The 16,108-nt window shown below is 38.6% G+C and overlaps 1 protein-coding gene across 8 annotated transcripts in view; it reads left to right on the top strand.

The window, feature by feature from the left end:
• The window catches only part of ANKRD44 (ankyrin repeat domain 44), a 380,176-nt gene that overhangs the window by 273,655 nt on the left and 90,413 nt on the right, over positions 1-16,108 (top strand). For 4 of the 8 annotated variants that reach the window (XM_063647786.1, XM_063647782.1, XM_054479048.2 and 1 more), the window contains exons 11-14: positions 9,092-9,174; positions 10,295-10,412; positions 12,382-12,450; positions 15,619-15,759. In XM_063647786.1, coding sequence (XP_063503856.1) covers positions 9,092-9,174; positions 10,295-10,412; positions 12,382-12,450; positions 15,619-15,759 — 411 coding nt within the window. The remainder of the gene's footprint in view (positions 1-9,091; positions 9,175-10,294; positions 10,413-12,381; positions 12,451-15,618; positions 15,760-16,108) is intronic. The other 4 variants (XM_063647783.1, XM_054479057.2, XM_054479051.2 and 1 more) reach the window with 1 other exon arrangement.

Here is a 16,108-nt window from a genome sequence, read left to right as displayed (position 1 = left end):
TTCAAGGATGAATTTTAGCTAGGCTTTAGGGGCTGAGAATTATCTGAGTACAGCAGAGGGTGGCAACCATCCCAAGCACGGAGGAAAGTGGGAACAAAAGAGGCAAAGACTCCATACCAGGGAGGAGCTTGGCCTGACAGAGTAGAGAATGTGATGATGCTATGCACCACCGAGGGGTAGGACCCAGGGTGGTTGGGAGCCCAGGCTTTGGTGGGTACTCCCTTGATGCCAATCCAAGCTGCTTCCCTTGTGAGCTGTGTGACTTTGAGCCCCTTGCCTAATTGGAAATATTGCAGTAATACTAGTACTTATCTGTAGATTTGTTATGAGGATTAAGTGACTTAATTACTAGTAAAGCTCTTTGGTATCTGGTAAGATCTATATGAGTTCTATAAATACACCTCCTAAGGTTATTAAAAAGATAACGCATATTAAAAGCTCTTTGAACAGTGCCTGGCACGTAGTCAGCTATCAATATATGTTAACTATTGTTTTATTATTTAATAATAGGTAGTAGAACTAAAAGAGGGCCTTCAATGCCTGAATAAAGAGTTTAGCCTTGATCACAGAGTCTGTAACAATAACTAAATCTTTAGAAGAAAAACCATATGAAGGCAGTGTATCTTAGGAATTTTCTTTTATTTGTTAATTTTCTGCAACACCATTGAAAGTCTTGTATGAGAATGAGCTAAAATTGAAATGGCCTGGGGAAGGCGTAGTGGGATCGTGAAATCAGATTCACAGGGGGCAGGTGTGCTGGACTTAAAATGAATTTTATGAAGCACTCTGGTAGATTGGTAGGATATAATAGTTTACCTTCATCAGTCCAACATTCAGTTGAACTGGGTTCCAAACCCCTCCCAGTCTAGTGGTAGAGGTAAGAATGAGCACAAATTACTGAGTATTGTGAAATTTGTTAAGATGGATGTTTGGACCAGGCTGTGGGAACAGAGTGAGAGGGACACTAATTTTCTGGATCCCCCAGAAGAGATGACATTGTAACAAAAGGAAGGATATATAGGAGTTTGCTAGATGGACATAATTATGGGGTAGAAAGAGAAATGGGAGAAAGGAAGGATATCCCAAGAAGAGGGAACAGTCGTTATAAAGACATAAACATGTCAACATGTTAAAAGCACATTTCTAAAGCTGGGTCATTGGATGTTTGGTGGGTGGAGTGGAAAGAAATGAGGAGGAAAGGCTGGAAGAGCCACATCTCAAAGGACTTTGCAAGTCCTGCTAAGGAATTAGATTCCACTCTGAGTCATTCGGAAGCTGTTAAAGAATTCTAAGTGGGCGTAGAACAGGTTGTGTCTAATGATCCCATTTGTGTGTAAGAAAGATCGCTCTGATAGCAGTCCAGACATACTGGAGGCGGTCCAGACGTACTGGAGGCAGTCCAGGCTACAAACACTTGGCAGCCTCTTGCAAATGTCCAGGGAAGAAAAGATGAGGTCTTGGGCTAAAGATGAGGCTGAGGAATGACAGAAGAGGAGAATGCTGACAAATAGTATTAGCAGTGGGATGTCTTTTTACAGAAGAGAGGGGAATCTGCTGTGAGCCAAAAGAACTTTTTAATTGGGATGTTGTAAGTTAAAATAAGCCTCTCAGTTTTGTGGAAAGAGCTCTACACTAAGATTCAGGATGCTCTTACCAGGTTCTGGAGTTCTGAACCAGATCATGGATGCCCAAAGATAGAGATAATAAATGCTCAGTGTTAATTAAGCAGAAAAATAAATATTTAGGCACCAACTGACTTTACCTGTAATGTGTTAATATTTTCAGTGGTATTTTTTTTCAGCTTTGGGTTACTTGGGGAATTTTAGCCAAACAATCATGAATTTCTGATTTTCTTCCAGACTTGAATCCATTTTAGGAATAAAAATAAGCTGGACCCAATAGTTACTTAAAATTTTTCCCTAAAAACCATTTAATTCAATATGATGGAAATTTATTTCCATGTAATTATTTTGCTTTCAATTTATGGAAACACAGACCATGTAGCAAAAGTGCCTTAAAAATAGCATTGTTGTTCAAGTAGCATTTTCTTCCATTGTCTCTGCTATGTCCTAGGGACACAGATGAGGGAAACATTGTCTCAGCCTCAAAGAGCCATGTCTGCTTTCTTTGTCACAACATATCTGGGGATGCGACATGCTACCTTCAGTCACAATGGTTCCTTAGGGCAGTGATTGTATATGTGTGTGTAAGTGCCTTTGTGTGTTTGTGTGTGTGGGAGAATGGAAACCACCCTAGAGCAAAATATCAAAATGAAGGGAAGAGTAATTGGAGAAGATTAAATTTGCCAAAAGCCTCTCAGAAAATCACTGTTATCTGGGTTCCTTATAGGATTATTAAAGAGGAGAAAAATAGGCCTTTCATAAATAAGTGAAAAAACAAATAACATTTGTGAAAAGAACCCATTTTCATTCATAAGCAATATAGCCAAATGTATTTAAATTAACTCTATATGACAAGTTTTATCATTATTACTTTCTTACGAATTTATTTGAATCTAAAATAAATGTCAGCCCTTGATTAGAATGTTCTTTGTTATTCTTTTTGCTTCTCTGAACTTTAAGTCAAAGCAACTTCCTACGGTTTGACTCAGTGCTCATGCAACTTTACATGGTGTCAAAGCCCTTTGGTTTATCTTCTTTAATTTTGTTAGTTTGGGGATTGTCTCGAGGATTTTAATTTGCCTATTTCCTTACCAATTATGCATTCTTTTTCTGCCTCAACTGCAGCAGAATTAGGGGTATTATAGTTTATAAATAACTGGCTCTGACATTCATTCATTCATTAAATATTGGTTGAGGGCCTAAGTGGTACCTATGATGCCAGGTTCTGGGATTATAGAGGTCCCTGCCCTTAAGGAATTTATAATCCCCTGGGAGCAAGATTTAAACAAGCAATACAATCTTGCATGCTAAGTGTGATGCCAGAGCAATTGCTGGGTGCCACTGGGATGTGTGAAAAATATCTAAGATGTGAAACCCAGTCTCGCAAGACTAGGGAAGCAAGATGTAAAGGTTTAACCAAGACTGAAGGATGACTAGCAGTTAGCTCATGGTAGCAAGAGTCTTTTAGATCCTCAGTATATACTTATTTTTATTATAATGATACATGAATATGTATAAACATAAACTAGATGAACTCCTTAGGCTTTTGACACTAACAAATTAATATTTTTAAAAATTACAAAATACATGCAAACAGAAACCAACACCATTCATGTTAACTGCACAATTTAGTAGTAGCAAACATTATGAGTGCTTCTCTCTGGGCACTGCTCTGAGGGGTTACATTTAACTTTCACCATAACCTCATGAGGTAAGTGCTATGATTATTCCCATCTTGCAGGTGAAGTAAATGAGGCACAGAGAGGTTCAGTTACCTGCTCAAGGTCACAGAGCCAGTAAGGGATAGAAATGGGACTCATCTTCAGTCTACTGGATCTGGACCCTCAGCTCCTGAGCAAGTGGCTTGCTGCCTCTACATAGCAGATGATGTGATAGTTCACATTTTGCCAAAGTGAAATCACCATTTGTGTAGGATTACGGTCCTGGTGGCTGAGGTGCAGGCTCTTTAGAGTTCAATATACACTGCAAGAATGGAGGTTTTGCAGTGACTTAAAGTGGTGGAACAGTGGACTTGGCATGCAGCACAGAGCCCCTTATTCAAGCTACTGCCAAATTTTGTTTATATGGAAGGCTCAGGTACTGCATTATCATTGGCCCTCCCTAGGTTCAGTCTTATCACTTGTCCATTGAGCCCATCTTTATTCTTTTCTCACTGGCCCATGCCAGTACTACATAAACACCAATGTGATCCTCAGTACAAACATGGACACTGAAATTAGGCAGAGGTATGTGGTGATAAAGGGCCACTCCAATGAGTCAAAAAAAATGCTTTTATGCCAGTTGTTTTAGATTATCATGGAAAGGAAAAGACAGGTTAAAAATTCTCACAGAGAACTCTTGAGATCCCAAAGATATTTCCAGTACTTCAGAGATGCACTGATTAGTTGGAGAAATAATGGGAGAAGCAGGAGAGAAAGATAAGAGAGTTTCAGGTGGAGGGACTGGTATGTGCAAAGGCCTGGGGGCAGGACAGAGCCTGGCACTTAGAGGAATGGAAACAAGTTTATTGAGATTCTAGAATATGCAGATTAGACAACAGCCAGATCAAGAAGGGGCCTCTTGAACCACTTTAGCGTGTTTAAACTTGATTCAAAAGGAACCACTAAAAACATCTGTTCGTTGCAAATAACAAGCACCAGGTCTCATGGCTGTCACTTAAGGGTGCATAATAAATACTTGGAATTGCATAGATAAAATTCACAAGAAATTAGTTTGTTTACTTGGACTGATCATTTGGGGAAAACATCATAAACTCATCCTATTCTAAATTTAGGAAATGTTTTTGTCTCACCCACTCAGTGAGCAAAGCTAAACCAATCCCACTTTGCTGGGACACTTGTGAGGTAAATATTATAAAGAATTTAGACACACAGAAAGATAACAGAAATGTTAACTGATCATGATTCATTCTTGGCTTTTAAAGAATCATACAACTGATTTTAAGGAAGTACAACCTGATTACAACTTCAAAACTCATGTACTGCTGAATACCAATTAAGCTTATATGAATTGCAAGGGCAACAATCATACTAACATGTATGGTAAAGGATTTCCATGTGCGTGATGCTCCATTTTAGCACTACATGAACATTATCTCAATGGATCCTTACAGTTGCTCCATGATAGAGTCACTGTAATTGTCTTATTTTCCTGAGGAGGGAACCATTATGCACTTGCCAAAGGTGAAGTAGATAGCAAGTGGCAAAATGAGGACTTAAACCCCAAGTTTCTGACTCTGTCACTTTAATCATGTATTCTTTACCCACATTACCCACATGGCCTAAAGAGAAGGCTCTAGAAAAGACTGGATGTAGGGAGGGCAGCCACATCTCCCTGATGCCAAGGGGAAAGCTTCAAAGACCCCAAATTCTAATCGTATGAAGGCTCTTTCTTCACCTCTAACAGCTCTCTTCAAGACAGGCCTGCAGACCTCATTTATTCTGAAATAACTGGGTAGGAGATGCCAACTAACAGCTAAATTAGAACTAGCTAATATAAATGTGCTCCATTAATTTAATGACTGGTCAAATAAATGTGGCAATTTAACGGAATTGGTCTCCTCTTTCCTGGAACTTATGCATTGTTAACTTTAGTGTGATTTGGCACCTTCATTATTGATCTTCCTTGATGTATACCTGATGAAGTAAGAGTGATGCTTCTTAATTGGCTAAGACAGCCAAGTCCTAATTTTCCTGCTAAAGGTTTTGTAATCCTTCCTTTGTGAGCAGTCTTATTTTATAAAAATAAGGTAGTAATTTTATTTTGAAATACATAAATCATTTCTGAATTGATCCAGGGACACTGAATTCTGCTTTTCTTTTCTTTCCAATCTTGACTTGAAACTTAGTTTTACTATTTGAACCATAGTTTCATATGCAAGTGCAAATGCCAATAGTATTTGAGTCTACGTGAATCTATTTTCAATCCTGTAGTGAAGTAGTAACGTTTTATTCACTGTGGAGTAAAAAATATATATCAAACAGAAATTTTACTAGACCTTTTAAATTAGAGTAGTTCTGTCTCTCTCATCTTCTCAGGTTTGTAAGGAGCAGTAAAAAAAAATCAGCGAATGTAGAGTTTGATGAATTATACAAAGATGGGTTTTAAGTGGCAAGATTGATTGGAAATATTGATAATGAGGTTTATGGAATATATCATATTGTTGCTGTTATACTATCACTTATACTTTTTGTTTTTCCCAATTGGTTTCTTATAGAGTTTGATGCTATTTCCTCAAATTCATTTGCTTGTATTATTTTACATAAAGATATATATGGAACTTTATAAACTATATTGTATATATATTATGTGTGTATATATTTTTATTTATGGGTGTATATGAACGTGTGTGTGTGTGTGTGTGTGTGTGTGTGTGTGTTTGTATGTATGTATTTAAAGAATGAGGAAGGCTCAAAGAAATCTTGAGAAATCCAGTACTTGATTCCAGGCACATTCTTTCAGGAATGAAAATATTCTATCCATTTTCCTCTTCTAAATGTCCAGATATATTTAATCACATAGTTTTGCCTTAAATTCCCAAAACAAATAAAATTATTAGGTAAAATCACATTAGCTTTAAGTGCCATTTTATAAGGAGGTTTTAAAACATGTTATGCATTAAAAAAAAGAATGTTTGCCTTGAATCAAGAGGGAACAATACAAATAATAGCATAAGCAGAAAAGCTTCTCTCCTATCCCCCAACTCCCTCTCCCCTTTCACGAGCATCAAGGTCATCACTGATGCAATTGCATTTCAGATTTTTTTTTGGTAAATGACGAGAGAGGCAATTACAAGCAGTTCTTCTCCACATGATGTTGCCTGGAAGACGAGCAAATTGCATCACTTGATGGATGCCAGCTATTATACACACTGGGCTGGAATCTCCATATAGGGAAAGGAAAACAAACAGAGGGAAGACCGAACAAAACCACCGTTAAATAGGAAGAAGCTATTATGGAAAGAGAAAACAGTGGTTAATTGCTGACAGAATTGAATTTTGCAAAACCCTGAATATGATGAAATATCTGTGAATGTGAATATCCTTTTACACAGTCACATACACATCATCATAATAACTTTTGAGATGGTAAATAAAATGTATGTACCCAAAGCTTAACAAATTCAAATCATATGTGTTTCTTTATGAAGCATGGAGTCTGAAAACGGGCCACTTTGTGCCAGAGAGGAGACTTAGGGAATTAATGCTGCAGGGTGTAAACAGATATAGTCCATACTTGCTTGTATTATGCAGAAGATTTTAAAAGGCTGAAATGTATTATTTGATTAAAATGAGAAGTTATGAGAAGTGGTTACTAACATTATAGATGCTTATAAGTACACAGGAGCCACCTGGTGATGCTGTTTGTTATGAGTCACAATTCAGCACATGGCTTTGGGTCCTTGTTGAAGAAGATGTAGTAGGGAAGAGGAGGAGGATTTAATCCCAAAGGCAAAAAGTGCTGCCATCAGAAGGCTGTCTGTGCCTTAAGGGGTCATCCTGGTGACTGTGTCTTAGTAGGGGTCGGTCTATAAAGTCCTTTTCTAGATTCTCTCTTTAATACTACTAGGTTTATGAAATATATGCAAAGTAATGTTTATTACCCCCAATTGTGTTTTTGTGACTGGTATTGTGATGTGGGTTAATGTGCAACATAAAAATCTATTAGGAAGATGAAGTTTGATCACCAAAAGGCAAACATTAGTTTTTATTCTCATCCAAAACTTTATTTTCAACAATATAGCCATTATTAACTCCTAGCAAAGTGCTTGGGACATAATACAACAATAATATTTGTTTATCAAATCAAGAAATAAAACAGGGGCTGAGCGTGGTGGCTCATGCTTGTAATCATAGCACTTTGGGAGGCCAAGGTAGGTGGATTGCTTGAGCCCAGGAGTTTGAGACCAGCCTGGACAATATGGCAAAACCCTGTCTCTACAAAATACACCAAAAAATTAGCTGGGTATAGTGATGTGTGCCTGTGGTGGTCCAAGCTACTCAGGAGGCTGAAGTGGGAGGATCACCTGAGCCCAGGGAGGTCAAAGCTGCAGTGAACTGTGATTACACTGAAGCAGGATATTTCCCTGATCCCTTTGTGGGACTTGCAACAGGGGTACCTTGTTTACTCAGCCTGCCACTCTCAACTCCTCGCTGGAAGGAATGTGTGAGCAAATGAGCCATGGGAGCTGGGGTGAGTGAGTGCTGGAACCAGCTGGCTGCTTTGGCACTGGCAGGAGTGAACTCTGTGCAGGCCCTGCAGCAGCATCCAGGCAGGGGTGCCTGCAACTCCCAAAGCTCCCTGAGGGCATGTTACAGTGCGCTTTGAAGTCTGCTGTCCACGGTTGGCTTAAGTGTTAACAGCTCAGTGGGCCCTTTGCCTTTTTGCATGAGGCAGCTGCCCTCTGCCAGCGAGGGCAAAGGGCCAGTGTGACAGCCTTTCATATCTGCACTTGTGGCTCCTGAGCTCTTGTTTGGCATCCAGGAAAAATGAGGTCTCATGAACAAATTGAAGGATGGTAAATGGAGGGGATTTTATTGCCAATGAAAGTGGCTCTCAGCGGGAAGGGGAGCTGAAAAGGGGATGGGATGGGTAGATAATCTTCCCCTGAAGTCCAGCTGTCTCTGGCCAGATTCTCCTCCGACGTTATGCCATCAAACTGTCTCTCTGAAATCAAGCTGCTTCTTTCTGACTTTCAGCCATAGTCCTGTCTACTAGCTGAGTCTGGGGTTTTTATAGGCACAGGATTCGGTGGGGGAGGGCCATGGGAGATTTAGGAAAAGGCAACATTTGAGTGGGAAAACAGGGATATAAGTTTTCACTTTGGGGCACAGTTTCAGGCTTTTCAGCTTGAGAGTGGGGTTTTGCTCAGAACCTGCCCTTTTCTGCCTAGAATTTCTCTGCCCCCTGTCTCTATCATTGTATCAGCACCACTGCACTCCAGCCTGGGTGACAGGTGAGACTGTGTCTCAAAAAAAAAAAAAAAAAGTAAAAAGAAAAAAAGAAAGGAAGCAGGTTGCTTTTCAAACTTGAGTTTGTTTTGCTCAGTATTGTTATCTCCAGCTGTTAGCATAGTCTATGATGCTTAGAAAGTGTTGAATAGATGAATGAGAGAATGAGACATACAATCGTCAAGCTGAAAGAAAATGACAGGGAAATTAATTTTAAATTTAAAGAGTCATGCTTTATGTGAAACAGATTTTCTTAAAAATATACATTCCTATGGTAATGGGCTTTTAATTATGGTTTTGATTCAGGCATTTATTATTTTAAGGTAGAAACTGATTGCATAATTATTTATTGAATGGAAGAATTACCGAATTATTTCAGCCAAGACTCCCTACACAAGGTGTTGTTAATTTTCATCAGAGAATCTAGAAAGGTAATTGTCCTTCCACACGTATCTTGAGATCTGTTGCCGTGAGCTGCTCTGTTTTCTTACTCCTCAGGTGTGGAATCCATAGCATGTTCCCTTTACATTTAGCTGCCCTAAATGCTCACTCTGACTGCTGCAGAAAGTTGTTATCATCGGGTAAGTAAATCTGTTAGCAGAGATGAGGCTTAATGTGTCCTGTACATGAGTCAGTGGCTTCAGGTGTCTGGTCAGAGTGAGTGGCTGCCTGTGCTTCATGTCATTACCTGACTTGTCAGGATGAGTTGTATTCCTCAGCTAACTGCATGTGACAGCTCCCAACAATCCTTGGTGTTAAAGCTGTTTGAATGTCATTATTCCTGCCCCAGAATGCGAGTCTTGCCTGTTTTTCAAGTTAAAGCTTGGGTGTTCCAGGGTGAAAAGAGGCAGGGATGGCCAGAGTTTATAGAAAGGTTATGTCACAGAAGAAGAAAAAGTCTTTGAGGTTTAAAATGATGGTTTAGCATTTAATATTTTTCAACAAAGGAAAAAGGCCAAATACCCTACATCTGGTGGTAGAGAATGTCACGTTACTTTCCCATTCCCTGGGCATTGAAAAATCACTATGGCTGATCTCCTCCAACTAGGTTTAATTTCAATTTTTAAAATATGAGACTATTTGGAGCCAAGAGATTGTTTCTGGTTTGGAGCTTTGCTAATCTTTCTTATCACTAACTCTGCCAACTGTCATATATTCAGAAATTCCTGGGCTTTCAAAAGTGGTAGAGGTCTGCAAGGCAAAGATTGTTTATGAATTAATTCATGAGATATCCCAGAGGCATTTTTTTTTCCTTTAAGTACTTTACCTATGGCTGATTCTGCTTTCACTGATGTTGGCATGCTTAAAAAATAATCCCTGCATGCAAGCATGTTTCCCAACTCTTAAACCAACTGAAAGGTTGAAATACACTTCAGAAAATATCTATTCCAGCATGCTAAGATTATTCCTTTGCCTCTGTGTTTTGTCCATGAGTTCTATCTGCCTGTCGATTGCCCTACTTATCTCAAATTGGTTTCATAAATTTCTATCCTGGGATTAAAAAATGGGGCTATGGTTCACCCAGGGCTGAATGTGAAAATAAATCCTTCTTGACTTCACGGTTCTTCCTATAAAATTGCCAAGCTTGAGCAGTTACCATTCGTTTCCATGACAACCTCTTTCTGACTACAATTGCTTGCATTCTGGTTTTTCTACTAACTGATTTTTCTGTCTCTGCAATGTTTCTTGTGGTTTAACTAGGACAAAAGTATAGCATAGTATCCTTGTTTAGTAATGAGCACGTGCTGTCTGCAGGCTTTGAAATAGACACCCCAGATAAATTTGGAAGAACGTGCCTTCATGCTGCTGCTGCAGGAGGGTGAGTAGTTAGCAATTCTAGTTAATTTATGAGTTAATTACTAATTCATCTTTATTGACTTAAGTTGTCTGTGAATCAAAGGCAATTTCCTTAGTAAAATAAGAATCATTTCTACCAATTATCAAATATCACTGTTATATTTCCACATCACAAGCATTTTGTTTCACCAAAGAAAAATTATTAGCCCATCTCAAATAACAAATAATTCTTCTTTTGTTTTCTTCTTTCTCTTTTCTTTCTTTTCTTTTTTTAAATTATGGATTTTCAGGCTATAGAATACATATCTGTTACCCCACACACCAAAAGAAAATAATTTGAAATTTGTTCCTATGTTTTTCCTCTTTTGTTGCTGTTACGTGGGTGATAATCAAGAGAATCGAAGATTGAATTAATTTAGGTTCATTTATAGACATTTTTGTCCTTGTTTCAAATCTAATTTTTAGTCTTTTAATGATTAAATGTGAACATAGGTCAAGAAAACCCAAAAGACAGGCAAGAAGTGATTTAATCCTTACCTTTTTTTAAAGTTGTAAAGAGAATTTTTCATCAGCTACTTTCTTTTCACCTACCAGTGGTAAGATTGAAGCTCTGATCAATATGTCATTGATATATGTGACCACACATTGACTAAACATGGCATCTCTTGGCATTCCCCTTGTCTGGGGAAGATGTTGGTTCTTAATCAGTTTCCTGGTCCTTAAGGAACAGCAATGCTTCTCCATTTGTCATTTGTATATTACCAAAGGCATTACCTATTTGTCAGAGGTGGATAAATGGTGACACTTTAGGGCTCCTTATTTACATGAGTCCCTTATGAATTCTTATAACAGATTTGTATTCATAATTTTGTATTATTTTTTAAAAAGACCCCTTCCCCCTACCTCAGCCCCCAAATTGTATGAGCTTCATGAGCCACACAAGTTGGATCTGCCACTGCCCTTGATCCTTTGGCATCATTCAGTAAGAGACAGGTGCTTTACATCAGCTGGCATGCTACACCAACACATACTTATTTTAAAAAGTTCTTATATGTTATGATTGAAAGAGCTATTTCTCTGAGAAAGTGGCTATAAAGGGTGGGTGTGGGGTAAGGAGAGCCCTGCTCAGGTTTATCATTGAGATCATTTTTCTTATTTAAATTATAGTAATCATTCCAGGCCACTTCTAGCATCCTAAGTTTAGAACAATGATAGACAATTGTCTCTTTTTTATGCTCACATTTAAAAAATATCAGACCTGTACAGAAAGTAACAACATACAATTCCAGATTCATGTCTGAAATTCCTATTAGAATTACTATTTAGCTACATGCCTTTAATAGGAAAAATCACTTTGATGGGTCCTTTTCTCTCTACTAAATATGATTTATTGCTTCTGCAAATGATAAAGAAGCTATGGAAGATCACTGTGCTCCATGACATCATTTTCAGCCTTGGTTCTGCACATTTATTTGCATAAATTACAAAGACAGGGAAATACAGTTGTTTTATTTTCTATTAAGGAGTATCTGGGTTGAAAGTGGTTATCATGGTGAATTCATTCTGCTGTGATAGAAGGTAACGCCCATCCACTCTGGCTCATTGTTTAAAGGTGACATGAAATTATTATAGGTTTAAGTGGTTGTTTCATAAACTCTTGATGGTTTTGAAAAAGAATTTTAGGATAAATTATGAAACCATCACTGGAGGGTTTAATCATGTAATAATCATTAAATTTCTTAGTCATGGAATTAAAAATGTTCCACCAAGTTCTTTAATCTATTGATTTATTAGCTTTGAAAAAGGAATCATAGGAACTTTAGATCCTTACAATATGTCATTACTCTAATATGTTCAGGTTTTTATTAGCGGAATTTAGACCAGGAGCTATCTTTTCATCTGGTCCTGTACTCTGCAGAAAATAGCTCTTGCTGAAGATAGGCCAGTAATTGATCTCTTCCATCTTAATGATGTTTTCCCTGTCTTTCTAGTAATGTGGAATGTATAAAACTCTTGCAGAGCAGCGGAGCAGATTTCCATAAAAAGGACAAGTGTGGGAGGTATGTAATCAGAGAGTTGTGCTTCAAGTGCTTAAATAAGAGGAACTGGGAGTGGTCTATCTAGTAATCAAGTTATGTTGAAATGGTAAACTGGGAAGTTAGCTGGTGGGATTCCATCCTCCTCGGAAGGAAGTCCATTCTCATAGAGGTTGCCAACAAAGCAAATAACAAGCCACAAAGAAAGCATCTCCACTCACAACTGCTGTTTAGATGTGCCAATTATCTCCCTTTTTTTTTTTTCAGTTAAAAGACAAAACAAAACTCCTACATGGATATAATTTGGAAAATTCTGTTTCTAGCAGAGTGGAACACATAAGTCCTAGTCATAAGATCTAGAATATTTTATTATACGTATTGAACATTTCATCTTGGGATGAATTTTCAGACATATTTAAAACATTAAGTGCACACACACTACCAATGGGTCATAGAACTCTTCTTACCTTAATGGTTCTTTATATAAGTAAATGATGCCATGATGCTAGCTGGTACATGGATATATATTTTTTATGTATATATATAATTTTTTTTCCCATTGCATCTCTTTACCCTTCCTTTCTACATGTACCCTCCTTCTCTGGGGTTGCCACAAATTTCTCCTCTTATCAACTTGTCTAAGGCAACTCCTACCCACCCTTTCAGATTCATGTCAGTGACACCTCCTTGTGCAGTGATGGCATGTCCCTCTTCTCTGCTCCCCAGCACCCTAATCCTTCATGACTTCAGAGTACCTCACACTGTTCTTATGGACTCTGACTCCTTGTCTCTCTCCCTGTTACTGGAAAGGGGTCCCCATCCAGACCCCAAGAGAGGGTTCTTGGATCTTGTGCAAGAAAGAATTCAGGGTGAGTCCGTAGAATAAAGTGAAAGCAAGTTTATTAAGAAAGTAAAGAAGTAAAAGAATGGCTACTCCATAGACAGAGTGGCTCCAAGGGCTGCTGGTGGCCCATTTTTATAGTTATTTCTTGATATATGCTAAACGAGGGGTGGATTATTCATGCCTCACCTTTTTAGACCACATAGGGTAACTTCCTGATGTTGCCATGGCATTTGTAAACTGTCATGGGGCTGGTGGGAGTGTAGCAGTGAGGATGACCAGAGGTCACTCCTGTTGCCTTCTTGGTTTTGGTGGGTTTTGACCGGCTTCTTTACTGCGACCTGTTTCATCAGCAAGGTCTTCATGACCTGTATCTTGTGCCAACCTCCTGTCTTATGTTATGACTTAGAATGCCTAAGCATCTGGGAATGCAGCCCAGTAGGTCTCAGCCTCATTTTACCCAGCCCTTATTCAAGATGGAGTTGCTCTGGTTCACATGTCTCTGACATCCCCACCTGACTGTGAGCCTCCTCAGTACAAGAGCTGGGTATCATTTTCTCTCTATCTTTGGGCCCTGTCATGAGATTCTTACCTAGTAATTTTCAGTCTAATTAAAACATGTGCAATCCAATATGTAAAATATTTAAAATTTCTTTCTTTTGAACTAAAGAGGAGAAAAATCAACTAGTGAGAGAGCCCATAAGTTGACTATAAAATATGAAATAATTATACTTGAAAACTGATCATTTGTTTATTATTCTTTGACTATCGGCTGGTCATACCAGAAAAACTGCTGAACAATTGAGAGCTAAAAATAAGTAATATACAGCAAATTACTTTATATTTCTGTAGTCTTGCCCTTTACAAGGTGCTTGTGTTTTCTGATACTAACTCTATGAGGTATGTGGGGATGCTGTTACCCCTTTTAATAGATGAGAAAGCTGAGCCCAAAGAAACTAAATGATTTATACATGTACACAGAATTTTAGACCTAGAAGGACCTTAGAGCCTTTCTCTTTGGGCTCTGTCATGAGGTTGTTACCTGATAATTTTCAGTCTAATTAAAACATATGCAATCCAATAGGTAAAATATTTAAAATTTCTTTTTTTGAAATAAAGAGGAGAAAAATCAACTAATGAGAGAGAAACTAAATGATTTACACATATACACAGAATTTTAGACCTAGAAAGACCTTAGGTAGGGCGCAGTAGCTCAAAAGTTCTTATTGAAATAAGGGTGAAGAAGTCAAGACCCAGAGAGGGGATGTGATTTAGGCCAGCTTGCATATCTGCCAATGCCAGAACCCAGGGCTTCTGATTCGGATTCGGATTCTGCATTGTTCTTCCCATTAACCAACATCCCTACCCTCAAGGAGCTTGCAGTTCAGTGGGGAGGATGAGACAGTACACTAGTGCTAAAATCAAGGCAATATGTGATGAGAACTCAAGAGAGACCCAGAGAGTAGCTAAGCCATCTCAGACAAACTAAAGAGAACTAGCCCCTGGGACAAGACGATGAGTGGGATTTTGATGGGTGGAAGTGATTCATGAATGGGCACTCCTGGGGGTAAACCAACCTGGACAAAGGTAGGGGGGATGTATGGACATGTTCCAGAAAGCCTCAAGTCATCCAGTTTGGTTATCCTAATGGGTGCATCTAGGGGAGAGAGATACCCCATCAAAGGAGATTGGGACCAGTTTTGGAAAGTCTTCAATTCTAGGCTGAGGAATCAAGTCTTAGGTTAGTAGAGAGAACCAAAGGTTTTAGAACGTGATTGTTATATGTGGGTGTTGCACTTTAAAAAAAATTCTTCATTTACCTTAACTAGAAATTATGGACACTTGGTTAGAGCTAAGGAAGCCAATAGGATGGGCTTGCAATGGTCCAAAAAAGCAGTAACATAGACCTGAACTAGGATAGACTCTAGGAAGGAAAAGAAAGGACAAATCCATGGTAGATGGCCTTGTTTGAAGCCACTGTCTTTGTAGCCTCACTTCCAGTTTATACAGGTTAAGCACCCCTCATCTGAAAATCCAAACTCTGAAATGCTCCAAAATCTGAAATGTTTGGGACACTGACATAATGTTCAAAGGAAATGCACATTGGAACATTTTGAATTTTGGATTTTTGAATAAAAGATGCTCAACCATCCAAAACACTTCTAGTTCCAAGCATTTCAGATAAGGGATACCTAACTTGTATAGTTGAAGGAAGGCATGACTTTGGCCTCCACACACTCTGAGAGTCCAAGAGCTTTCCACGCCCTAGGCATACTGCTGCCAGTGCTAGTGCCAACAATGGGCCTATTTTCCAGACTGAATGAAGTAATAAATTGCTGTTTGTTTTTCAGGACCCCTTTGCACTATGCAGCTGCGAATTGTCATTTCCACTGTATTGAGACATTAGTGACCACAGGGGCCAACGTTAATGAAACAGATGACTGGGGACGCACAGCTTTGCATTATGCCGCTGCATCAGACATGGATAGAAAGTAAAAACAGCCTTGCTCATGCTTCCTCTGGGAACAGGGTTGGGGAGTGGTGGGGAAGGATTGCTAAGTTTTCTTCATACCACCTCATGGAAAAAGAGACTAACCCAAAGAGTTAGATTTTCTTCATTCCAAACCTGGGCTTTCCTGTTCTGGTCAATTTATGTTTGATTATTACATGTCACTGCACAATTACTTCTCTGTTCTTTGGGTTGAATCCCAAGTGGAGCTGTCAAACTCAGGTTTATGGTTCATTCAAAATCTGTTGTAATTTATTTTGACATATACCATAGTTTTCATCAGCAGCACTTAAATGCTTCATTTGCTATAAAACTTACATTTGCTAATATAT

Source organism: Pongo pygmaeus, chromosome 11, assembly GCF_028885625.2.
Source record: "Pongo pygmaeus isolate AG05252 chromosome 11, NHGRI_mPonPyg2-v2.0_pri, whole genome shotgun sequence".
In the NCBI taxonomy this organism is placed as follows: domain Eukaryota; kingdom Metazoa; phylum Chordata; class Mammalia; order Primates; family Hominidae; genus Pongo; species Pongo pygmaeus.
This window is presented reverse-complemented; position numbering and strand designations above follow the sequence as displayed.